The 26,206-nt window shown below is 43.1% G+C and overlaps 2 protein-coding genes across 2 annotated transcripts in view; one reads left to right on the top strand and one right to left on the bottom strand.

Moving 5' to 3' along the window:
• LOC126266861 (CREB-regulated transcription coactivator 1-like) overlaps positions 1 to 26,206 on the bottom strand; it is a 674,669-nt gene that overhangs the window by 203,361 nt on the left and 445,102 nt on the right. The window lies entirely within an intron of this gene.
• LOC126266862 (UNC93-like protein) overlaps positions 1 to 26,206 on the top strand; it is a 224,995-nt gene that overhangs the window by 176,837 nt on the left and 21,952 nt on the right. The window contains exon 5 of the mRNA XM_049971484.1: positions 13,644 to 13,806. Coding sequence (XP_049827441.1) covers positions 13,644 to 13,806 — 163 coding nt within the window. The remainder of the gene's footprint in view (positions 1 to 13,643; positions 13,807 to 26,206) is intronic.

Below are 26,206 nucleotides of genomic sequence, written 5' to 3'. Positions count from 1 at the left end.
GTTTCATTGTCTTTCTGCATCACTCCTGGCGAACTCTAGAAAATTCCTTGAATAATGTCAAGGCCCACTTACTACCTGCAGGAACAGTGCTTCCGTTCCCTTCATGTAATCAAAACTACTAGTTACAAGTTCAGCACAGGCTAAGAAACAAGCGCACAACATAAACTTGCGGCTGCCTGCAGATACGCAAAGAATCCAAACTGAGTCGAAAACCAACCATAGTCCAAGCTAGTACTATGGATCAGCAGGCAGAGTTATGCCACCGCTTATGTGGTAAGCCTGTAGATTAGAAGACGCTATTGCATTTTTGTCGATCTGCGGACAGCATCATCCTGGTCCAGAGACCACAGTATGACGACACGTGACGTGACATGTTGCAGATGGATGTGTCTCATGCCCCTTGCAGTGTGCTCGTTGCCCGCTGCAGGTATGTGGCGCCGCCGGTTGTGGGTGCGAGTAATCTCTTGCTAGTTACAAACTCTTCACCATCTCCCAGCTCAGGAGGAGTTCCATCTCTAATACCCTCCATGTCAACCAGACATAAAACGATACTTGCTTTTTTTTTTTCTTTTTTGGTACAGTTCTACAGCCTACACCCTCTATAATCTGTTCAGCATATCCCATCTTATCTTGTAATTTTTCCGTTCTAATGCTTATTCGCTCCCCTGTGATCTGCGTCTTATCCAGAACCACTCAACATTCAAGAGGGAACTCAAAACTTACATATCAGGGACGGTGTAGCCACCATTGTTGTGCCCTTCTCATCTCTTTCTTTCTCCTCTCCATCACAACTTCGAATTTTACCATTCTATTTCTCTTCCTCTAACCTATCTAACTCTTATATATCTCTTTCACCCCATTCTATCGTCTTATGTCTCTGCTCGATGAGAATAACTCACAAGCTGCAAGAACATAACGAGAAAATTCCCAACTAACAATAGGACTGACATTCACAAAAGAAAAGTATGTTTACTTTCATATACATAGTCATTACTATTATTATTATTATTATCATTATTATTCTTGATTGTTATAATTCTTTTTTTTATTGTTATAATTATCATTGTACTACTGTTATAATTTCTATTTTTTTAACATCAATCCTGTATAATACGTTATATGTCCTTAATGTTCTGTAGAAACTGTAACTCGTTCAATCTGAGTATGCCGCGTTAGGTGTAAGAGAGGGCCTGAAGGCCCTAATCTTGCCAGGTAAAATAAATGCATAAATAAATAAAATAAATAAATAAATATTCGATAACCAAATCCCGGACATCTCAGATCATATATTCCACCCATATGCATTTATATGTATATCTACATTTAGACTTCGTAAGCTACTATATGGACTGTGGCAAAAGACATGAGATACCTCCTAATATCGTCTCAGACCCCTCTGGCCTGGCATAGTGCAGCAACCCGACGTTGCATGGATTCAACTAGTCAATAGAAGTCCTTGCAAAAATATTGAGCTATGCTGCCTCGATAGCCACCCATAATTGTCCAAGGAATGCTGGTGCTTCAATTTGTACACCAAACTTGTCCCATAAAAGTCCGATGGATCGCCAAATTATTCGCTCAAATTGTCCAGAATATTCCTCAAACCAGTCGCGAACAGTTGTGAACCAGTGACAAGGTGCATTGTCAGCCAAACACATTCCACCTTTGTTTGGGAACATAAAGTCCATGAAAGGCTCCAGATGCTCTCCACGTAGCCGAACATAACCATTGATCGATTCAGCAGGACCAGAGGACACAGTCTGTTCCATGTAAACACAGTCCGCGCCATTATGGAGCTACTACCAGCTAGTACAGTGCCTTATTGACAACTTGGGTCCATGGCTTCGTGGGGTCTGCGCCACACTCGACCCCACCATCAGCTCCTACCAACTGAAATCGGGAATCATCCGACCACGCCACAATTTATAAGTCGTCTAGGGCCCGACTGATATGGTCACGAGCCCAGGAGAGGCGTTGCAGGCGATGTCATGCTGTTGGCAAAGGTAATCGTGTCGGTCGTCTGCTGCCGCAGCCATTTACTGCAAAATTTCAAAGCACTGTCCTGACGGATTACGTTTGTCGTACGTTCGATATTGATTTCTGCGGTAAATTCACGCAGTATTGCTTGTCTGTTAGCACAGACAATCCTACGCAAACACCGCTACACTCAATCGTTAAGTGATGGTTGACGGTCACTTCGTTGTACGTGGCGAGAGGTAGTGCCTGAAATTTAGTATTCACGGCGCTCCCTTGACGCTGGGGATCTCGGAATATTGAATTCCGCAATGATTTCCGAAATGGAATTTCCCACGCGTCCAGCTCCAACGACCATTCCGCATTCAAAGTCTGTCATATCTCATCGTGCAGTGATAATCACGGCGGTAACGTTTTCACATGAATCACCTGAGTTCAAATGACAGATCCGCCAGCGCACTGCGCTTTTATACACTACTGACCATTAAAATGGCTACACCAAGGAGATGACGTGCTACAGACGCGAAATTTAACCGACAGGGAGAAGATGCTGTGATATGCAAATGATTAGCTTTTCAGAGCATTTACACAAGGATGGCGCCGGTGGCGACACCTACAACGTGCTAACATGACGAAAGTTTCCTACCGATTTCTGAAACACAAACAGCAGTTGAGCGGCGTTGCATGGTGAAACGTTGTTGTGATGCCTCGTGTAAGGAGGAGAAATGCCTACCATCGTGTTTCCGACTTTGATAAAGATCGGATTGTAGCCTATCGCGACTGCGGTTTATCGTATCGCGACATTGCTGCTCGCGTTGGTCGAGATCCAATGACTGTTAGCAGAATACGGAATCGGTGGGTTCAGTAGGGTAATACGGAATGCCTTGCTGGATCCCAACGGCCTCGTATCATTAGCAGTCGAGATGACAGGCATCTTATCCGCATGGCTGTAACGGATCGTGCAGCCACGTCTCGATCCCTGGGTCAACAGATGGGGACGTTTGAACACAACAACCATCTGCACGAACAGTTCGACGACGTTTGCAGCAGCATGGACTTTCATCTCGGAGACCCTGGCTGCGGTTACCTTTGATGCTGCATCACAGGGAGAAGCGCCTGTGATGGTGTACTCAACGACGAACCTGGGTGCACAAATGGCAAAACGTCATTTTTTCGGATGAATCCAGGTTCTGTTTGCTGCATCATGATGGTCGCATCACCCAGTGTGATGGTATGGAGTGCCATTGGTTTCACGTCTCGGTCAGCTCTTGTTCGCATTGACGGCACTCTGAACAGTGGACGTTACATGTTACGACCCGTGGCTCTACCCTTCATTCGATCCCTGCGAAACCCTACATTTCAGCAGGATAATGCACGACAGCATGTTGCAGGTCCTGACGGGCCTTTCTGGATACAGAAAATGTTCGACTGCTGCAGTGGCCAGCACTTTCTCCAGATCTCTCACCAACTGAAAACGTCTGGTCAATGGTGGCCGAGCAACTGGCTCGTCACAATACGCCAGTCACTACTCCTGATAAACTGTGGTATGGTGTAGAAGCTGCATGGGCAGCTGTACCTGTACACGACATCCAAGGTCTGTTTGACTCAATGCTCAGGCGTATCAAGGCCATTATTACAGCCAGAGGTGGCTGCTCAGGGTACTGATTTCTCAGGATCTATACACCCAAACTGCGTGAAAATGTAATCACATGTCAGTTCTAGTATAATACATTTGTCCAATGAATACCCGTATATCATCTGCATTTCCTCTTGGCGTAGCAGTTTTAATGACCGGTAGTCTAGTACATTGTGTACGCGATACTACCGCCATCTGCATATGTTCATATCGTTATCCCACCACTTTTGTCACCTAGAATGGAAGTGGTGCGTGTTGTTGCTGACGCAGTGGAGCCGCTTAAACGCGAAATGCGCTCTGCGTCGCGGTACCAGCTGTACGAGTGGTACAGAAAAGCAGCTGGATGAAACTGCAACAGGTAGCGGAAGCACGGTCCGGTCGGCCGCGCGCAAAGTCAAGGCCGCCAGGGCAGCACATCTCCTGCGGTCGCGCCGGCTTTTGTTAGCGGAGGAAGCTTTCGTCACATGGTCCGCGGCTCGTCTCCTGAGACAAAGGAAAAGCTGTAGCGAAGCCTTCCAGGCAATTGACAGAATCTTATTACCTCGTGGAAATTACGCGCGCCCACGAATAAGTTCAAGAAATCTGCCGAGTAAGTGGCGACCGGTCACTGGCTCTAACTGTTTTTACGAACTGTCTACGAGCGTATGTGATGGGTCTGTAATTAACAGTGTTTTGTTTTATCCTTGATAGGTAGAGAATTTCTTTACTGTTCAGAATTACTGCGATTTCAAAACATGTAAACAGTTACATTTCGTCGAATGATCAAGTAAGCTATTTCAACAAGCGTAAGGTGCAAGAGAAAATCGGCAAAAGTCATATGTCATAAGAATAATTGTACTGTTGTTACTATGTAATAAACGTTATTATTATCGCTGTTATTATTATATGGTTTTCGGCGAGTAATCTCTACCTTAAAAATTCACTTCGCTCAAAGCTCGAGTATTCTCGGCTAGGACATTGAGTTCATTCTATCGTACAGAGTGTGGAAACAGATTAACTGCGATTTCTGACTGAGTTGTTACTGATTCACATAAAAGCATTGCTCTTGTTGTCACCAACCTGCGCGTGTAGCGTAACGTGCAGCGCGCTGACTTGCGAACACAGAGAGGTGAACCAAACCCGAATCTATTCTGCACGACGCGTTAACCCTTTCACTACAAATTTTATTTCAATAACGTTAATGTTATTTTAATTAATTTCTTAGTCATAAGTAAAAATACGAGAAGAATTTTTTCCGCTGTTTAGTTTTTCCATGGGGGAGGGGGATTGGGGGGAGGGGCGGGGGGGGGGGGGGAGAACAAACGGAATTATTCATACGTATCTCCAGAGGTTCATGTAGTGCTGGCAGAAGAGCCAACACCGTGTTAGTAGAGGAGGCCGAAATGCACGCGTTTTAGCTCACGCAGGTTGGCGTGAGGAGGGAAGGATTATACTGACGTGATATCTGGAACATGACAAGGAATTAGAATTCAGAAAGCGGAGGGATACTTATACTTATTTTTAATCCATTAATGATGAACGTCGCGCTTGACGGTACATGATTCACAATATTATCTGTTCAGGATACATAGTAACTGAATATGGCGCCTTGCTAGGTCGTAGCAAATGACGTAGTTGAAGGCTATGCTAAACTATCGTCTCGGCAAATGACTGCGTATGTAGTCAGTGAACCATCGCTAGCAAAGTCGGCTGTACAACTGGGGCGAGTGCTATGGAGGCTCTCTAGACCTGCCGTGTGGCGGCGCTCGGTCTGCAATCACTGATAGTGGCGATACGCGGGTCCGACGTATACTAACAGACCGCGGCCGAATTAGAGGCTACCACCTAGCAAGTGTGGTGTCTGGCGGTGACACCACAGTTCAGAAGACGACTGCGCAAAACTTACAAGAGATACTGGAAACAGACACACATCAGTGGACAGCGCGTTTCCCCAAGTTTGTAACTCACACTTCAGTGTGGACGTCGTTTGTGATGTGGCAAGCGTCAATTCGTGGGAGCAAGTCGTTGACGCGATGCGTCCTGAAAGCAACGAAGGCAGCCCGCTTTGCGAATCTGGTAATCGGGTTGCCTATCCGGAGGTGCGAATTAAGTCGATGACAAGAATTAACAGTAAAATTTGAAGACAGTACGACCTACAGGTGCCATGTGTAATTATAAGAATTCTGCTAACCATTAGTAGGCTTCCGTTAACCAATGGGACACAGACGCATAGAGAAAACAAGCAAGAAATTCCAATTGGTTCTCTGATAACCTATCCTGAAAAAGAGAACCCTGCACTAGACGGGATACATGCTACAGAAAAGAAAGAAACCTCTTGTGGTCACGTAAATATCAATTACGCACGAGACAACTCAATGTTTTATGATCAGAACATAAAAAATAGCATTTACGTATTAAAAGTGCTACGTGCACATTAAAATTACGTTTAATCGCCTACTTTAATTTATAACTCGTAACCTGTCCCCAGCCTAGTCAATAGCGCTCGTTAATTAAATTAGTAATTACAGATCATCGTTATTGTTATTATTGCTGGTGGATGGGTGGTTAGTGCGTTGATCTTAAGCGATTTTGGGCAACCTCTGTAAAACTAAAGCTAAGCGGCTAGACGGGGACCTGAGGCCCCTCTTTGTTCCGTACAGGTTATTAGATATTTCTCCTCTATCTGGAACTCTTACCAGGTACGATTAATAGAGGCGATGCGGAAAAGATCCAAGAAGGGCAACGCATTTTGTCACAGATTCACTTAGTAAGGATAGAGACCGTCACGGAGATGCTAATATTGCTGCACCGGCAGACACTAAAAGAGAAGGATTGTGTTCGCAAGTTCAGATCTATTTTAGATCAGTAACAGGCTGACAAATCCTCCCTTAAGGATACAATTTCCAAAAGAACTTCGGAGAACTAATTTGCTCCTACTGAAATTTGAAGACGATATTTCGCGGCGTTGAAGTTGTTACTGGTAGCGTAGACACAAAAATAAAAATTCGTGGTAATTCAACTGCTATAATTTCACATGCTAGACAAGGGGAAGTCAGTGTTACAGTTCCTTGGCTTTCCATCGTATTGTTAATTTGAAATTGTTCTCGTGTTCTTCCTTATTATAGTTAAATCTCGCGAATTTCTACTAGACCAGCTTCAGGCAGATTATAATTTTTCTTTCATTTTCCTGTATCGAGTCGGGGAGGGGGATGGTTGGGAGTAAACGGAGATGAGACGTGTTAGTTAGAATGAAAAGATCAATCTTTAAAAATTTCAGCCCTCTGTGTTTAAACTTAGAGTGTGGGTGACTGCATTGTCTGAACTGGAGAAGCAGGAATCCTAGTGGTGGGAACATCCTGTAAGCCAAAAGCAGATAAGCAATCAGATCAGTCCCCTCATCTCATACTGACGTAGTCGCTACATACTACGTTCCTCACTCTTCACGAAATAACGCTTCGAATGATTTAGGTAATAGTAAAAAATACCGTCTGTCCAGGGTCGTCTACAAGTGCAACGGAGAACCGTTTGTATCTGCTGAGAATGTTGTCTTACGTCACGTGTACAGGTAAGTCATTAACTCACCAAGCCAGTGCTTATCCTTTGTGTGACCTCCTGACGACATTGAGAAACTAAGTGACGGAACGTCAACCCTGGCCCGTGAGAACGGATTAGTAGCGTTTTTCTTTACCAGGCAAGGGAAAAAATGACAAAAGTGCCAATTGCGTGCCTCTCTCTCCTCCATGCCAAAAATTAAAGGTTTTACGTCATTTCGCGGAATGGAAACATGATGCGTACTAATTGTGAAGGAGCAAGGTAAGGTGCTATTCATGTTTCTGTGCAAATTCATTATTTGAAACTTTATAAACAAGTCTGGTCTAACTAAGGCTGGAGGGAAGTATGTGTCGAATATGAAACTAAAAGCCACAGACAAATTTGATATTGGTTAAGATGTCTTCCTCTACTTTGCTGCTCATTATAGCACACTACAAAAACCTAAAAAGAGTCCCTCACACTACAGTTTTTTTCGAAATTGTCGCAACCCAGTACCACAATGACATCTGCCTATCTTCATATAACTGTCTTTGATTTCCCCCACATTATCGCATTCGTGGGCAGAAAGCAAAGAGATTCGGTTCAAAGACTAAAATTTTAACGTACCATACCATGTTCACGGGTGTTAGACCACTTGACAGATTAAGGAACTTCAAATGAAACTGTCTGAGGAGAGGTGGCTTCTGAGGCTGGCAGAAAACTGTCTGCGAAAGACAAAGTTCCTACTCGGTGTCCTGTTCTGTACAGTGTTTTACTGTGTCAAGCAGTGGCAAGTGCCTTCTGCTGTCAAACCTATTCCTGCCGGAAAATAGCGAGGAGAATTAATATATTTAATGAAAGCCTCGATGCGGTTGCAGCTCACCTCGCAAAGTGAACAGAAAAAGTATACCCCTTTCCGCAACACAGTTTGGGTCGTTAGACTCTAAGTGCGGCACACGATACAATCCAGCTTCCACTCTATCGTACACGCGTCCTTGCGTGATACGCTGTAAAATGCTTTGACACAGACGACTTTTGCACACTCCACACATTCTCCTGCCAGCCTGAATTGCCAGCAAATTAACAGGACTGACGGGAAAATTGACCATACCTTCCACGAACTCGATTATTCCGGACGTTGGAGAGCCGTGAAAATCACGACAGCGCTGAAAAAAGCAGGATGCGGGCGTCGAGGCGACTGCAGAACCGACAGCATGATTTTCGGTTCCACGGTACACAGAAGCTTTCGCGACGACCGCGGCTACAGAAAAGTGATTCAGCTCTCATTATGTCCTTACTCCACTTTACGCACCTGCACGTTGACCCTGAGTGGAGTGTTGTGGAGTGAAGAGAGAAATGTGTGTGGGAAGTTCGGTGTCCCCACATCATTGATTCTGACAAAGGCCAAAATATCGCAAGGAGTGTCTTGAAACGAAGGCAGCTAAGTGGCGACAAGTAGCTATGTTCTGCTAGCCTCGTCGTCATCAGTTACTCATTTTTTAGCTCTTTAAAAATATATTTGCGATTACTAATTTCGGCCCTTAACGCTTCCTGCAGGAAGCAACGTGATTTAATACAGAGTATTTAAGTTATAACCTATCCTCCTCCTTAGCCGAGGTCGTAACTGATTTTATAGGTCCATTCCAATTTTGGTAGGGGAGAAATCTTCATCATTATTATTTTACCGACAAAGGAACATGGTGTAAATTCCCTGATAGCTAGATTATGCGCTGTCTGCTGCTTTAAACCCCAAATTTCTATTCAGAACTCCATAGAGTGAGGTGAGGCGACACTGTTGATGGAAATCCATCCGCCCGTCGAATGGGCTCCTTAAGTTTGCCGAGTCCTCTGATGCTGTTCGAGAGAAGTAGACTATATACCGGTACCAGGTCTACTCTCTCACTTCTCAGACAATGTAGTTAACAACATAAAGAAAACTGGACACAATATACACACAATCTACTGTCATTTGCAACATACATTTCTGCTTAAGATACAACACTTGCGGAGTGTAGTGGTAGCATGCCGAGCGGATGCAAATGAAAAAAAAACTTACCCGATATATGCAGATGACTTGAGAATGAGCACTCCATCCAACACTGCCATAAATATTACATATCTATATCTATCCTCCCAAAGCTCCTAAGGTGTGTGGTGAAGAGTACTTACCGTATCAGTATCATATCCCTATCTTCCTTTACCACATCTGAATAGCACATGGGAGGAACAATTTTCGGTGAGTCCTATATGAGAGCAAATTTCTTTGATTTTCAGTCATGATCATCTTTGGAAGTGTATGTATGAGAAAGTAATAACGTAATTGTTGGGAACGTAGCCTGTCGGAGTTTCACAGTAATAATCTTCGTCTCGCACAACGCCTCTCTCCCAAGTCTGTCACTGGAGTAACATTAGCGCCTCCGAGACACTCTCTGTATTTACTAAGCGAACTTGTGACGAAATGTGCGGCTCTTCTTTGGACTTTCTCTCTATCGCCTCTATTAATCGTGCCTCGTAAGAGTCCCAGACGGAGAAGGAATACCTTAATAGCTTGTATCGAGCAAAGAGGCACGTTGGACTCCCATTCGGGAGGAGGGATGTTCAGATACCCGTATGGTCATCCAGAGTAAGGTTTTTAATGGTTGCCCAAAATCGTTTACGGCAAATGCCGGAATGGTTTCTCTGAAAATGATACGGAAGATTTCCTTTGGGATCAACTTAGTTTTGTGTCATGTCTCTGCTGATCTCGTCTGATTTTCTTATACTTCCATCGATAACCGGTCAAATTCACGTAGTTATTATACCTGCAACGAAATTACTGTAGACGTCTGCATGTTACACATACCCGCCCGGAAAGCTGCAAGCGTTAGCACTCTGTTTCCGGGATTCGCGAAAGCCTGGATGAAATCCGCCCGATGGATTAACCACGAAGACTGGTCATCCGACCAGCCTGAATGTGGTGTTTAGGCGGTTTCCCACATCCGAGTAGGTGAATGCCGAGCAGGCACCCGTGTCCCACCTCAGTTACACGATTCGCAAATGTTTCACAAACATTCTCGCTCTTTCACGCGGTATAACGCTAGACGTAGACAGTTGGGTATACAAATTCCTTCCCGAAGGGAGGGGGGAGGGGGAGGGTGGGAGGGGGGAGGGGAGGAAGGTGGGGGTTAGTGTCCACCGAAACAGTATCTGACATTCTAAGCTAATCTGCGTCCGAACAGGCATCGGAAGGCCCAGCTGTACCGACCGACCGCCGTGTCATCCTCAGACGTTAGGTGTCACTTGATGCGGTTATGGAGGGGCATGTGGTCAGCACACCGCTCTCCCGGTCGTTGTCAGCTTTCATGACCGGAGCCACTACTTCTTAAAAAGGTAGCTCCGCACTTGGCCTCTCAAGGGCTGCATACAACCCTCCTGTCAAAGCTTTCCGTAGACCGGGACGGTCACCCATCCAAGTGTTAACCAATTTCAAGTCACTGGCCTACCACTGACACTGCTAAATCCAAATTAACATGCCTATCCCGTGCAGATAGGGATAAAGCTAGTAAAACAAAGAAGATCCACATGTTACACACACACTGATGAACCCAAATAATTCACCTGTTTAATAGCTTCCTGGTCTACCTCTGAAACGCATTACAGCGGAGATTCTGCTGGGAATGGATTCGAAAGCCCCTGATACAGTTCGGAAGGCATGTGGACTAGATGTCTAAGCACTGGTAAAGCAATTCAGGGCCAGTGGCTGCCTCCCAAATGTATTCCATCGGGATGAGATCAGGCGAATACGAGTAGCGAGCCTTACCACTGCGCCATTTTCGTTGTTAAGAGGCTTGCGAAAAGACGTTAGTGCATTGTCACGCTTCGCGCTGAATATGAGTAGGTCATGTCTCGTGTCATTTCGAATTCAAATCTCCGTCATCTTTGTTCAGTACTTACTTACCAGTCTACCAACCATTGCAAAGAGTTCTGACACATTAAAATGAAATACTACTTGCTTTCATAACAAGTCCACACTTTCTGCAAGAGAGAGCTTTATAAAAAGTGGTAGTAACTGCTCAGTGACGTGGGTGTGAGGAAGAGAAACGTTCAGTATATAGCTGACGACATGGGAGGATCGCTGGCCATGCAGGAGACACGTCTTACGTAAAGCTCCAGCTTCCTTATCGAGGCTGTCATCTGGCAATTACGGGTCTCGCTGTCAGCAACATGGCTACTTGTCGGCGTTCCGGCTGTTAGCCGCCATCGTTTCGAGGCATCCCTTGAGGAATTTTGGACTTTGTCGGAACCAACCGTGGGCGACACCGAAGTTCCCACAAACACCTCTCCTTTTATATCACTCTCTTCCATTTAGGTTCACGTTGTCTGTATATAAAGTGTGGAGATCTGAAATTCGTGTCAGAATAAGTATCTAAGTAATCAAATCCGTACGGCACAGCCGACTAGTAGACCTCGAAGCATTATATCAGTTAGAAACTGGGAAACGTTTTCTTTCATTGTGCGTATTGGCGCTTTTCCATCAACATCATAATTATTAGCTAAAACAGGCACGGGTAAAACTATTAGATAATATAACCAAAAAGGTTCCAGTTCAAAATGGCTCTGAGCACTGTGGGACTTGACATCTATGGTCATCAGTCCCCTAGAACTTAGAACTACTTAAACGTAACTAACCTAAGGACATCATACAACACCCTGCCATCACTTGGCAGAGAACATCCCTGACCCCGCCGGGAATCGAACCCGGGAACTCGGGCGTGGGAAGCGAGAACGCTACCGCACGACCACGAGACGCGGACTTGAGGCAGTGTAACTCATGGCGCGCAGATTAGCACTAGTCTGCATGAACTGGTATTGTAAAGGAAGTAACGAGAGCGAGTGCACACTGAAGTATTGTTTGGTTGGAACGCTGCCTAATAAACAGTGAGTATAACTACAAGTGGCGTTAATCGGAATTACTGAATCTAAACCATATACATCACATCACTTATGAAGTTACAATATAATAAAGTTGCATAAAAAACCAAATAGGGACATATGGCTGGTACTACGCGCACGGTCACAGCTCCGACTCCCCTCTTGTTTACCTGTACGTGTGTTCTTCGCCCACAGCTAAATGGCTTCCGATAATCTTAATCAAATTTATGAGCGCCAATAACCATCAAAGTAAAGCGAGAGGGAGCTGAACCTTACAAAAATCAGGCAGCAAGATCTGCGTTTCAGATTCTTGCATTATCACAAGTTCCTGGGCACCACACTTGAACTTTGCTTCTCAGTAAGAATGCACGTAGTAAAAATTTCACGTGCAGCTAAAGACGACCTCACCTTTGATCGTATTTTAACGCTACATCCGCGTTAGATAAATACAGGTTAAAGCAATAGAAGAAAGGAATACAAAAATCTTACAAGCTACGCCGTAACTTTTATTTTTAAAGCAGTGTAACATTATCGCCCAGAAAAGAAACTTATAATATGCCTATGAAATATAAAAGTTGACAAACGCGGGAACCCCATTTCAAACTCTCCTCGTTACCCAGGATGTTCGATACTCTAAAGGGCGCATAGCTTAGCATTAGAAGCAACTGTAACTGATGCCCGAACCATTCCACTTTCCGTCAAAGGTATATTTCAAAAAAACTTTACACGGCTAGCCTCTGGTATAAGCGCTGGAATAATCTAATCAGACCTCTCGTTGGCTACACCACCAACCTTGTTACATTCTTAATTGGCCTGAGGCAATAATAAAAGATTCATGTCGTTGTTGGGAATTTAATCCTTGCCTTATCGGCATCATGTGCACAGGTTCTTTATGTGCTATGCATTCTTTATATGCTACAAGAGTAGAAAACAGATTTATTTTTCGTCTGTCGATTGCTGAGTTATGTTTTAAGTTGACCAGTTTCAGGTAGTGTCTGATCTATTGAACAATGTAAAAATAAACGACAGTTGGGTTATGATGATTGTTTTTACAATATTTCAGAGGTAAATTTTTTTCTTTCAAGTTACAGTGCAGACATTATATAACATACCTTTCCTCGTAATCACAGAGAAACCAGTCTTAACGAAACTAATAGTCTCATTGTCATATGCTAAAGCCACCTACTTGTCATATACGAAAGCTGTCACTTTATATCAAAATATTTCAAAGAAATTTGGTTTGTGTAGAAAGCCTGAAACGTTAATGAATGCCACCTACATGTACTAAAAGATTTAATAAATACGATCTTGAAATAATTTATACATAAAATATTGCAGAATATTAAACAAAAATATTACGGAGGATTTCCTAGATAGACGACATATTTTAGTAAAAGGAAACAGTAAAAACAATTATTTTATTCAGAAAGTGCTTCATGTCCATGGGGAAGACAAACCGAGAAAATTGTAATCTTGAACAGATTTCTGCAGGAGACACTGCTTTACGAAACATCAGTTGCAGTGTAATCATTTTATCAGTTCAGAATTTGGGGACAGACGCTACGCTTTGCTGTTACAAGCGTGCCCTAATACTCGCCGTCTGATGTTGCAGGTACGGAGAGCGGCAACGGAAAGGCGACAGCGCCGAACTGAGCGGCATCCAGCTGCTGTCGGCGACCGCGTACCAACTGAAGAAGCGCAACCAGCAGCTGCTCATCCCCATCACCGTCTGGATCGGCATGGAGCAGGCCTTCATCGGCGCCGACTTCACCCAGGTAGGCAGCCCCGCAGCGCACGGGACGTTCCGACGCAAGCCACACTTCACTGCACGCCACCGCCTGTATCACGTGTCTTCACCAAAGACAGATTCGTATTCTGGCACCATAAAGGACATCAAGTAGAGAAATCTCTGGTGAAAGTTTAGTAAACAATACAGTACGTCATTTTTATGCAAAGCTACCGAAGGCTTCTGCGCGCCAAACGATAGCCGTTGTTATAAACAAAGAAGTGTATGCATTGCAGAACTGAACAGAAACTAGTCCCTGCATCAAAGGCAATACTAGTAAGCTCTCAGGCCAAAATACACTGACGGAAAAAGATCGAAACACCAAAAAATAATTAATGTAGAATAAGGAAATTTCGGGACAACGTTTTTCTACGTAACATACTTAAGTGATTAACATTGCAGTATCACAGGTTATGGTGCGCGCGACATAGGCCAATGCAGATATGAAATCCTGGCACATTAATAACCAGTGTAACCGCCAGAATGTTAAATGCAAACATGCAAACGTGCATACATTATGTTGTACAGTTGCCAGACGTCAGTTTGTGGAATGGAGTTCCATGCCAGCTGCACTTGATCGGTCAATACACGCACGGTTATGCTGGTTGTGGGTGAAGCTGGAGTTGTCTGATGATGTCCCATATGTGCTCGATTGGCGACAGATCTGGTGATCGAGCAGGCCAAGACAACATGTCGGCACTCTGTACAGCATGTTGGGTTACAACAGTGGTACGTGGGCGAACGTTACCCTGTTGGAAGCATCCCCTGGAATGCTGTTCATGACTGGCAACGTAACAGATCGAATCACCAGACTGACGTGCAAATTTGCAGTCAGGTGCATCGGCTCAGCAAGAGAGTGTTTCTGATATCACACTAAATCGCGTCCCAGACGATTAGCTTAGGTGTAGTTCCAGTGTCTCTAAAACGCAGACAGGTTGATAATATTCTTCTCGGATGTGCAGCCGGATCATAGCGTTATCTTGACACAATATTTCCACGGTCCAACTGGTCGCCATCTTCAGGTGGGAGTGCTGGTACACGATCTCGTCAGTTCCGGAAAGATCGTTTAGCAGCACTTTCACCTGAAGATGGCGGCCAGTTGGACCCCGGAAATATTGTCTCAAGATGACGTTATGATCCGGCAGCACACCCGAGAAGAATATTATCAATTATTACCCCGGGAAAGCCTTCGTAATCACCGAAGACAGGTTGATTGCAGACCCTCAACTGGCTTCCTTTTATTCAACACACGGCCATCACTGACACCGAGGCAGAACCATCTTTCATCAGAAAACACAACGCACCCCCACCCTGCCCTCCAGTGATCTCTCGCTTATCACTGAAGTCTCAAATGGCAGTTGTTTAGAATCAGTGAAATGCACGCTATAGGGCGACTGTCTCGGAGTTTTCCTTGAAGTAACCGTTTTGCAGCAGTCCTTTGTGTCATAATGGTGCCAACTGCTGCTCAAATTTCTGCTGCAGAGGTAGTACGATGCTACAGAGCCATACGGCAAACACGATGGTCTTCACTCTTGGCAGTGCCATGTGGCCCTCTGGGTCTTCTTGCGACCATACATTCCAGCGACAACCGCTGCCAGCAACCATGTACAATGGCTACATTCCTACCACGTCTTTCCACAGTTTCCAGCTTCTCGTAGCTATGTTTCACGACCTCGTTCAAAGTCAGCGAGGTGTTGATAACGGCGTCTTTGTCCCCTTCACTACCATGAACTCACCACGTCCAATCTCAGAAGTAACTAAAACACATGACCGTTACAGTGTGTATTTAGAGCAAACTTGATTTGCATCCTCACAGTGACACCGCTAACGCCACTCTTATGCAACTGGCGTGAAATTTTAATAGACATCATTTTACAGATATAGTAACAGGCCTAATACAATTCTTTCTTGGTGGTGTGACTTTTTTCCGTCAGGTTATTAGTCATCTCCTCAAAAACGCTCACTGCTCCCTTTGGAGCACTGTAGATGGTGTAGAACTGGTATCAGGCAGTTGTCTGACCATCCACTGCTGAGAAAGCTATGACGGTGAAGTGGTCTGTATTTGCCAGTCGGTTGGGCGGGTTCTACGCAGTATGATGGGTCGTATAAAAGACGTGAGAGAATGACAGAGTTACCGTCTTCGGACATGCCAATAACCACACAATGTACAACGTTGGCCCATTTGCTGCTGGATGAACGTGGATTTTTCAGCGTGTCTACGAGGAATAGTATACCACCTGCAACCAATGAATACAGGGTAAGAACAGTGCTTGTAAAAGAGTCGAAGTCGTTAAGAACCGGAGAAGAGTGTAACGGCTTGTCAATGATAACAAGCTACCAGTCCTACAGTAACTGCCACTGTCGCTGAATGCAGTTTGAAACCAGTTTCCAAATGACTATAGCGAAGGGACCGGCATCCACCGTGAATTTTTAGTCGGATATCTCGCAAAACGTCATAGCTCTCTACGGCACATAAAGCTGCACGTCTTTAGTGATCCAAGTGTACAAGAAACAGGACAGTCGCTGACTCGAAGCATTTAGTGTGATCCGTCTAAACACGATTTCCCTCTTATCAAATGATGGAGGGGATCGAATGCACCGACGGCCTAATGAGGCGTATTATCCAAAGTGCTTGTAGTTCTGTGATGATTTGGGAATTGTTCTTCGCAACACAACTTGAGTCAATGGCTTCAGGCAGATAAGCACATACGAATAAACTTGCGGAGTCTCTTCCTCTGCGAATTTTGAGACGATATTAAGGATAGAGTTGGTGTTACCGCTGTTAGCGTGGTGCCAGCTGCGAGTGATTCAGTTTTTATACTGCATTTTATGCTGTGTGCGTGTTTCTTCCACTGATTTGCTGGTCTTCACTTTACATCTGCTGCTTACGTATTATAGCAGATCTACTATTACAATCATTGACTAATGGTCCATGTATTCTATGCTCATCAAGGTGAGGATACTATATAGTTACGTTAATGCGTTAGTCCACCACGCCTACATGTCTTATGATAATGTATTGCAATTTTGGTACATTGTAACTACGAATTACGGTATCCGCTGTCACTTACATCCGTATAATTAAATGTTATTTGTTCTGTTATATGTGTTATCCGACTAATATGTTTTCATGTGCCCTGTCATGTTTTTAAGTTGGTAAAAATAGTTTTCTACGTCTATTATAAATTTTTATTTCATGTTTCTTTTTAGTATTGCCATACTTTTGGTTAAGTTTTCAACTACTTGTCAAAGGTACAGAAAATATAGTAAATCTATAAAAAAACACAGACGATAACACTGGATAGTATACAAACATAGATAGAAATTTACTCGAAATTCTAGTAGTTCCATCTCTGAACAAAATCTCGTGGTATTTACAAAGGAAATTAGTTTCCTGTATGAGTCAATGACCATTGTAAATATTTTGTGAATAAAACCGTCTAGATCGCTACCAAAATTTTCATTATTTATTGCACTGCTTCGGGTACTGCCGTCATCAGCTATCTGCAGTTAAGATTAGAAGGAACACAAAGAGGCGACCGTTGTTCGTTATACAACAAGCTACAAAATTTGTGAAGTTAAAAAAATCTGAAAACCTAATTTGATGAATATGCAACTACACTCGTTTGAATTGTGTTTTGTACTTTGACATTGAATGTTTACATTTTGAAGACTACATATCTGTGTTTCTATAATTATGAAAAGAGAGGAAAATATAAATAACTAGAGAACCGGGAAGTGCTTCACAACTGCTAAATATGTATGGGAATCAGATATACGTCCTAATCTCCTTGTCCCATCCTCTCTCTATCTCTCTCCTCCTCTGTTTGCCCTCTCCTCCTCTCCCTTCCTATCTTTGTCCATTACCTTCTTCCCGCTCCCTGTAATATATATCTTACCTTACACTCACACTATTCAATTCCTCCTCCCACATCTCTCTGTCCATATCTTCCTTCCCCTTGTTTATATCCAGTTCTTCCCCTTCTGACATCCATTTCCTCCTCCTCCTCCTCCTCTGGCTGACCTTATTTACTGTTACTGCAAACGCAACCTTAGTTGGGCATAGAAGTCAAAGGGAATGGGTAAATCGGTTGGAATTATTCGTACATCGCGTTTGAAATGGACATTTCTAGTTTCTGGATCTGTGAGGATACGAGCTTTTAAGAGATTATTTCGAATGATTTTCACCTACGATCATGTAGGGCTATAAAGTTAGCCATAAACACAACTTTCCTGCTTTCTGTTCAAAACGACTGCGAAAAAGAAAACCACACATTCTCACAGTAAAGCTTAGCTCGTTCTTTCATGCACCCGTTTTAATAGAAAGTGTTTAGTGTATAATCTTTATTCGATTTGCCTTCAAACGCTGTCTACGCTCTTCGTCAATCCCACTGACTCGAAGACCGTGTAATCAGCCTGCAACGCTCGTATGCCGACCGATATTTCGACACCTCACTGGTGGCATTTTTTTCCAAAGAAATAAACAACGAACTGAAATCAACTGAATGTTTGCAACACACCAAATTACCAAGAACTGACATCAATTCAATCATCGCAACACACTAAAAATATGATCACCGCCGATAACACACTGAAATATCGCTTTCAATTGCACTCTTTTTCACAAAATATCAGTATCCAATGCGGAAGTGGTCGTTGTTATGAGAATATGGGACAGCAGAACTGTAAAGGGGACATCACAGCAGAACTGACAAACGGACAGTACGATTTCTTTCATTGAGATTTTCATTAAAAAAATATCACCCAAATTCTCGACTTTTCCGGCGGAGTTTCCAAGACTCTTCTTTCATACAAAACTTGTCCTGACAATTAGGAACACAACAACAACAACAACAAAAATCAGCCAAATCGGTCGCACCGTTCTCAAGTGTTGATCTTTTATATATATGGCAATTGATTTTTATTTACATAGATTAATAACGTAACATTTGATGGAACGTCCCACACACTAGCATCATCTAGCGACTATAACTTACAACTCTGCACAAAATTTTTAGCTAGCTCTTAGTTGACGTCCCGATTAGTCTTATTAATACCGACACTTAACGTTGTTCTGCAAGTTGTAAGCCTTTTGATGAGTGTACTTCCAAAAAAATTTTTTTTTTTACTTTTCACTTTTTGTTGTAGCTTGTTGCTATATAACAAGGGCTTGTCGCTCTTTATGTTGCTCTAACCTCTAAGCTTACGACGTCAACAGCCGAAGCTGCGTAATAATTAATTAAAAAAAAATTGTAGTTACCTAGACGGTTTTATTGAGAAACGATCTCTTAGTGTTGAGGAAATTTAAGCATATTTTTCGTGGTTCCTTCTCGTTAGGACGTGTAAGTTCCCACGAGTGGGCGCTATGTTTTTTCCGCGCCGCTGCGTTTACAGAGAGCGGCGGTCGCGGTCCACGGAGAGTGTGACCTTCTTCGGCGGCAAGCCGTTACCCTGCGTCCACCGGCCAGCGCGGATACCTCCAATTATCCTTGGCGAACCGCTAGGTCGTGCATTCTTCAGTAGGTCGCGACGCCGAGAGCCCGTTCCTTAATGTGCCCTAATTGGGAGATACTGGGCAGCTACGCCCGCGAACGTTGCTTTGCGAAGTCCCACGTTTGCCGCGCCCAGGTTGACCCTACGCAACTTTCCCCGAATAGCGTTCAAGGCGAGTACCCGTAGTGGGAACAATAGCTAACAACCAAAATGCTAGCGTTGTCGTTACGTCAACGGAGACTGTACCGCTCTCCGCCGCGGTGTTCACTTTTACCTGAGCCCCGAGGCGAGCAAAACTAGGCGGAAGGGTACGACACTGCCACAGCGGATGACCGACATTCAACTGGATGCGTTCCGTGCTGATGATTGCCTGCCGTAGTGTCTAAACTTCCGTCGCGTGTACTTTCCTTTCTCCGTTCGAAGTAGAAATTTAAAATGTCGCTTCTTAGAGCCAGCTGTTAACAGAAAAAAAGAGTTTACATTTACATTTCTGAGGTCGCATGAACGACAGCTAATAAACTACTTGTTAACTAACTGTTCGCAAAAAAGGTGGTTGCTACTAACCCAGAAAACACTCTACTGATCTCGCCATTACTATAAATTACTCCTATACAGGGTGTTACAAAAAGGTACGGCCAAACTTTCAGGAAACATTCCTCACACACAAAGAAAGAAAATATGTTATGTGGACATGTGTCCGGAAACGCGTAATTTTCATGTTAGAACTCATTTTAGTTTCGTCAGTATGTACTGTACTTCCTTGATTCACCGCCAGTTGGCCCACTTGAAGGAAGGTAATGTTGACTTCGCTGCTTGTGTTGACATGCGACTCATTGCTCTACAGTACTAGCATCAAGCACATAGGTACGTAGCATCAACAGGTTAGTGTTCATCACGAACGTGGTTTTGCAGTCAGTGCAATGTTTACAAATGCGGAGTTGGCAGATGCCCATTTGATGTATGGATTATCACGGGGCAATAGCCGTGGCGCGGTACATTTGCATCGAGGCAGATTTCCAGAACGAAGGTGTCCCGACAGGAAGACGTTCGAAGCAATTGATCGGCGTCTTAGGGAGCACGGAACATTCCAGCCTATCTCTCGCTACTGGGGAAGACGTAGAACGACGAGGGCACCAGCGATGGACGAGGCAATTCTTCGTGCAGTCGACGATAATCCTAATGTCAGCGTCAGAGGAGTTGCTGCTGTACAAGGTGACATTAACCACGTCACTGTATGGAGAGTGCTAAGGGAAAACCAGTTGTTTCCGTACCATTTACAGCGTGTGCAGGCACTATCATCACCTGATTGGCCTCCACGGGTACACTTCTGCGAATGGTTCATCCAACAATGTGTCAATCCTTATTTCAGTGCAGATGTTCTCTTTACGGATGAGGCTTTATTCCAACGTGATCAAATTGTAAATTTTCACAATCAACATGTGTGGGCTGACGAGAATCCGCACACAATTGTGCAATTACGTCATCAACACAGATTTTCTGTGAACGTTTGGGCAGGCATTGTTGGTGATGTCTTGATTGGGCCCCATGTTCTTCCACCTACGATCAATGGAGCACGTTATCATGATTTCATACGGGATGCTCTACCTGTGCTGCTAGAACATGTGCCTTTACAAGTACGACACAACATGTGGTTCATGCACGATGGAGCTCCTGCACATTTCAGTCGAAGTGTTCGTACGCTTCTCAACAACAGATTCGGTGACCGATGTATTGGTAGAGGCGGACCAATTCCATGGCCTCCACGCTCTCCTGACCTCAACGCTCTTGACTTTCATTTATGGGGGCATTTGAAAGCTCTTGTCTACGCAACCCTGGTACCAAATGTAGAGTGTGGACGGCTGTGATACAATACGACATTCTCCAGGGCTGCATCAGTGCATCAGGGATTCCATGCGACGAAGGGTGGATGCATGTATCCTCGCTAACGGAGCACATTTTGTACATTTCCTGTAACAAAGTGTTTGAAGTCATGCTAGTACGTTCGGTTGCTGTTTGTTTCCATTTCATGATTAATGTGATTTGAAGAGAAGTAATAAAATGAGCTCTAACCTGGAAATAAGCCTTTCCGGACACATGTCCACATAAAATATTTTCTTTCTTTGTGTGTGAGGAATGTTTCCTGAAAGTTTGGCCGTACCTTTTTGTAACACCCTGTATATGCGGTGTCTGTTCGGACATGTCCAAAAGAACAGACACCACAAACAAATAATTAAGGTGTCGACAGTTAATTATCTCTTCAGTGCAGATGCACACCAGGCTCGAAGTCTTACGGGAATCGACTGCATGCCGCGAGTAATGAAGATAATGGACTAGGGGCACTACGTTAGTAGTGTGTGGGTAAGTTGAGAATTTGAGTCTGACGGGAGGAGTGCTAGTGTAGTCCGTGCAACTGCGACGATCACAGTGTCTGGACTGCGACGAGACGACAGTCATCGGAAAATCCGCAGCTGGCTGTAGCATGGAGCCTCCTTATGTCGTAATGGGACGACATTTATTATTCTGGTTATGTCGCTGAAGAGGAACGGCATTCCTTTATCCAACAGTGTAAAAAGAATTTAAAAAAGGAAAAAAGCTCAGAGGTCAGTGCAATTTGTCGCGAAAGCGGGAGACACAGGTTTGAATCTCGGTCTGGTAAAAATTTTCTACTTCCTCCATGCCGACTCACAGCCAACAACTTACAAATTAGTCAATTTGCCTCGGCTCAAAAAAATTAGAAAAAGCTGCAGTACACGAAAAAGCAATTGTAATTGAAGTAATAATGAACTTTGTTACATTTCGAGAAATAATGATTTTACGACTAATTGCTTTGAGAAAAGCTGTTTTCCAAACGTATTACTTCGTCGGCTTTTACAGAATGCATTAGCTCAACACCAAGAACTGCACACAGCAGAAGATAAATTGTCATTTGAACCATTTGGCAACACTCCTTATTGAATTAATCGCAATACGCCTAACAAGGCAGTTGTCCTTATATTTCAAAATGGTTCAAATGTCTCTAAGCACTGTAGGACTTAACATGAGGTCATCAGTCACCTACACTACTACTACTTAAACCTAACTAACCTAATGACATCACACACATCAATGCCCGAGGCAGGATCCGAACCTGCGACCGTAGCAGCAGCGCGGTTGCGGACTGAAGCGCCGAGAACCGCTCGGCCACAACGGCCGGCTACAAATACTTCCCAGGTGACTTTGGGAAATCTTCTTCGTAAACTGAAGTACTACAGTAAACTTCTTATTGTTAAATTATGAACCGCACTTCATAAAACAGTCAATTTAAACGCGATATAAGTTGACACACATTAGATTGTACAGTCCGTTTGGAAAGTTGCTGTATACTGGAATACGGACTACGCTTGTCGATTACGTTGTAAATTCGAAACAAAGTTGGCAGAACACCAGTTGGGAGAACTGTTTGTTCACAGATACGCGATTGTTTTTTAATTCGTTCTACTGTAACGTAGCATGTAACCGTCTCGTTCAGCTGATGAAAGCCCTTTAATGTGAGGGTTAATGTACAGATGTTCAATTTGCTTTTAAATTATGATGCCTTTCGACAAGCAGTTGATACACCGATGGAGTGCTGAGGCAGTTGCTGAAAAATTCCAGAAAACAGACGTGCCTCATCGTAATACAGCCCGTCGACTTACTGAGAAATTATGAGGGACAGGCTTAGTTTTACACACCGAACGAACTCGAAGCCCACCTAAACTAAACGAACAGAAGTTATTGGATAGTTCTGACTCCATGCAACAGAGCCCAGCATAATCACTGTGCAAGTTAACACAAGAAAAAGATATAGGTCCTGCAAGCGCGCATAAAGCAGTTAGGCAAACATTGAAATTATTCCCTTGTAAAGTGACAGTAGTGCAATAATAAAAAGATGGGGACCATGAAAAGTGAATCCGTTGCTGCAAATGATTTACATATTCCACTGAGAGGAATACCATTAAGATTCTTGATGTCACCTTCTACACAGAGGAGGTCTGGTTCCATCTCTCTCGCCATGTTAACACACGACTATGGTCAACGGAGAATCCTCGTGCTGCGCTACAAACGCCCTTACATGAACAGAAAATTTGGGTGTGAGTAGCAATAGCCAGACGGTGCATTGTTGGACCTATTTTCTTTCTTTTTTCAAGAAACCGAGAACAACTAACGTCATTGTTTAATTATCGACCATCCAATTGCCATCTAAATGAAGACGAAATGAACTACTCATGGTTTCAACGAGTTGGCGCTACTGCACAGAGAGCTGACAATACTACGAATCATTTGGAAAAGTTTTTTTTTTTTTTGAGAACGTGTCATCTCAAAAAACCTATGCCCCCACAGGCTGGCCTTTACTCCACCAGACTTTTTTTCTTTAGGGGCCAGCAAAATCTGTGGTGTATCGCAATCGCCCACTCACGTTTGTGACTTAAAAACTGAAACAATTGCTTACGTGAGAAGCATATCACAATGAGATCTGCAGAAAGTGTCTTGCAATAAAATAAAGCGCGCTCAGACTTGTTAATCATTGCCAACATACGTTGTAACTGCACAGCAATGTTCCGAATACACTGAAGTATAAATAATAACATGAAACAAAATTACATGCCGTAACAAATACTTAGATTATCTATGCATATAATGAAAAGGAATTAAAATGCATTTGGACTCAATGTTCAGCAGAAACACCACATACAAACAGTATTATCGAATGTATAACTACATTTGACTTACTATGTGGAGCGAAGGGGATAAATTTTAACATCAGATGTAATATTTTCATTATTAATGTAGCTGATTTGGTACTGATCACTGTAACAATCAGATCACACAGTTTCGTCATATGAAGATTGGAAATGTCAAATGTTCTAAGCACCAAATCTCACATTTGTCAGGAGAATAAAAAAAATTATTTCTGTTTATAGGTAACTTGTTTCTATCCAAAAAATTGAAAAGCTATTCTGGCACTACGGAACTATGCTGATCATCTCATCGCTGCAAAAAATAATGACACAAATTATAAAATAAATCATTTATTAAAAACGTTATGGGTGCCAGGGATCTGACTAGTTCTAAGTGCCATCACTTTTGTTTCAGGTGCCATTAATCCTGAGGCACTTCGTGTTGCTTGTAATAATAAAAATATAGAAATACAGCAGTGATATTTAACTAGTAGAACTGTAGTCAACAAAAATCATTTTTCATATCTCTGAAATTTTTTATAGGAGAATAACAAAATAAAATTCAAGAAAACTACCTTCTACTTCTGTTTCTTACACAACTACATTCTTGGAAACAGATGTTACGATGTTTACTCCATAACTCCCTGTGCTGTTGAGGAAGAAATGGCAACATCGCCAAAAAGGTCTTTCTGTTTTGCAACTGATAAAACATGGCTGGTTTCGTAGACGAAGCAAAGCATGGCATACGTCAGCCATGGTCTTTCCTCTTTTGAAGACACTGACATTTTCCATTCTACTGCTTCACAGTAAAAAAAAAAATAATAGCTATATCAGAAAAATTACTACGGGAGACTTCGATCATACTGCATTTGAAGATATCATACGCCTGTGTTGACAATAATGTTTTAGCAGTATTTTTAAAATTAAAGAAGTGAGTGCTTGTTTTCAATTACATGGAATTGTTTCATAATTTTAGCTGATTCGGCAGTCTTGTGTAAATCTTGAGGAAGAAGGCCTTGCTTACCTTTTATCTACGAAGCCGCCACATCTGGTAACGAATGTCTGAGATTATTTCGTATTCAACGTATCGCGCGAGAACTTCGCTACTTTACGCAGAGATAAAGCAGAAGAGACCCACGTGTTCTTCACTAATAGCACGACGCGCAAGATAACAATAGCGTTGTTTTCGTCGTTCTCCGTTTATGTCGCGCTCTTCGATGAAGACGTGTTTACAGGTGTGGCTTCTTCGTAATCCCCTGTCCTGTTTGCGAAATACTGTAATTGTTCCTTCTGAAGGCAGAAAAATTTACAAGGTACTTAACCGTAGAGAGAGAAGCCACATCTTCTTTATGACGTTTGGCTGAGATCGGGATGTCATTACTGCGACTGCTGTACGTCCTGTACGTCATCCTCATTTGAAGAGATACTTTGGCAGCATCCACAATCAGCAAGCAATGTTATCTCTCAGCCAACTCAGCTGACGACAGTATATTTTGATGTGAGTCTCACCCAGCACTGAAGGGCGTTGATATCTAAGTAATGTTCCCTGTTCTGAAAACAAAGTTCTGTCGGCATAGGAGCATAATGATTTAGGAAGGACGTGACCATGGTTTCGTTAAAGAATTTCCCAGAATTTGTCCGAAGTGTATCAAGTAGATGCACCCATACAGGAAATTGAATCAGACTCTTCTTCAATCCTGGTTCTACTGCCTTAACTACTACGACAACTTAATCTGCTCACCGACATTCTCATAGCGTAACTGAATTTTTTTTTAGAATTTTCTCCGAAAATTAGACGTTAGCCCCACCCTGAAAATGAAAATACATGTGAACTGTTTTGCTGTTTGCAAAGTCAGTAATATACCGAACCTGCCTCGGATGTAGAGGGTTGGAACCTTGAAAAAATTCAGTTTTTATAGCTTACTAGAATTCAAATACACTTTACAGCAGTATTCACATAACACAGCAACAAGTTTCGAAATTGCGTTACATAGTTTTAAAGCGTGTGTGCTATGTAAATAATTCCAAACGAAGAGTTACAAAATATAGAATAAACGTAAGTACACTTAACTGTAAACTAGACCTGTATGACTTAGAAAACGTACAAGCTAAGTGAATTGTTATTTTGCATAGGAAAGTTTCAGCGTTCAAAATGCAGCTGACATAAACGTAGTAGTGATGAAGATATAATAGTGTATT

Source organism: Schistocerca gregaria, chromosome 4 (genome assembly GCF_023897955.1).
Source record: "Schistocerca gregaria isolate iqSchGreg1 chromosome 4, iqSchGreg1.2, whole genome shotgun sequence".
NCBI lineage: Eukaryota > Metazoa > Arthropoda > Insecta > Orthoptera > Acrididae > Schistocerca > Schistocerca gregaria.
The sequence above is the reverse complement of the archived record's forward strand: the minus strand, read 5'-3'. Positions and strand labels throughout refer to the sequence as shown.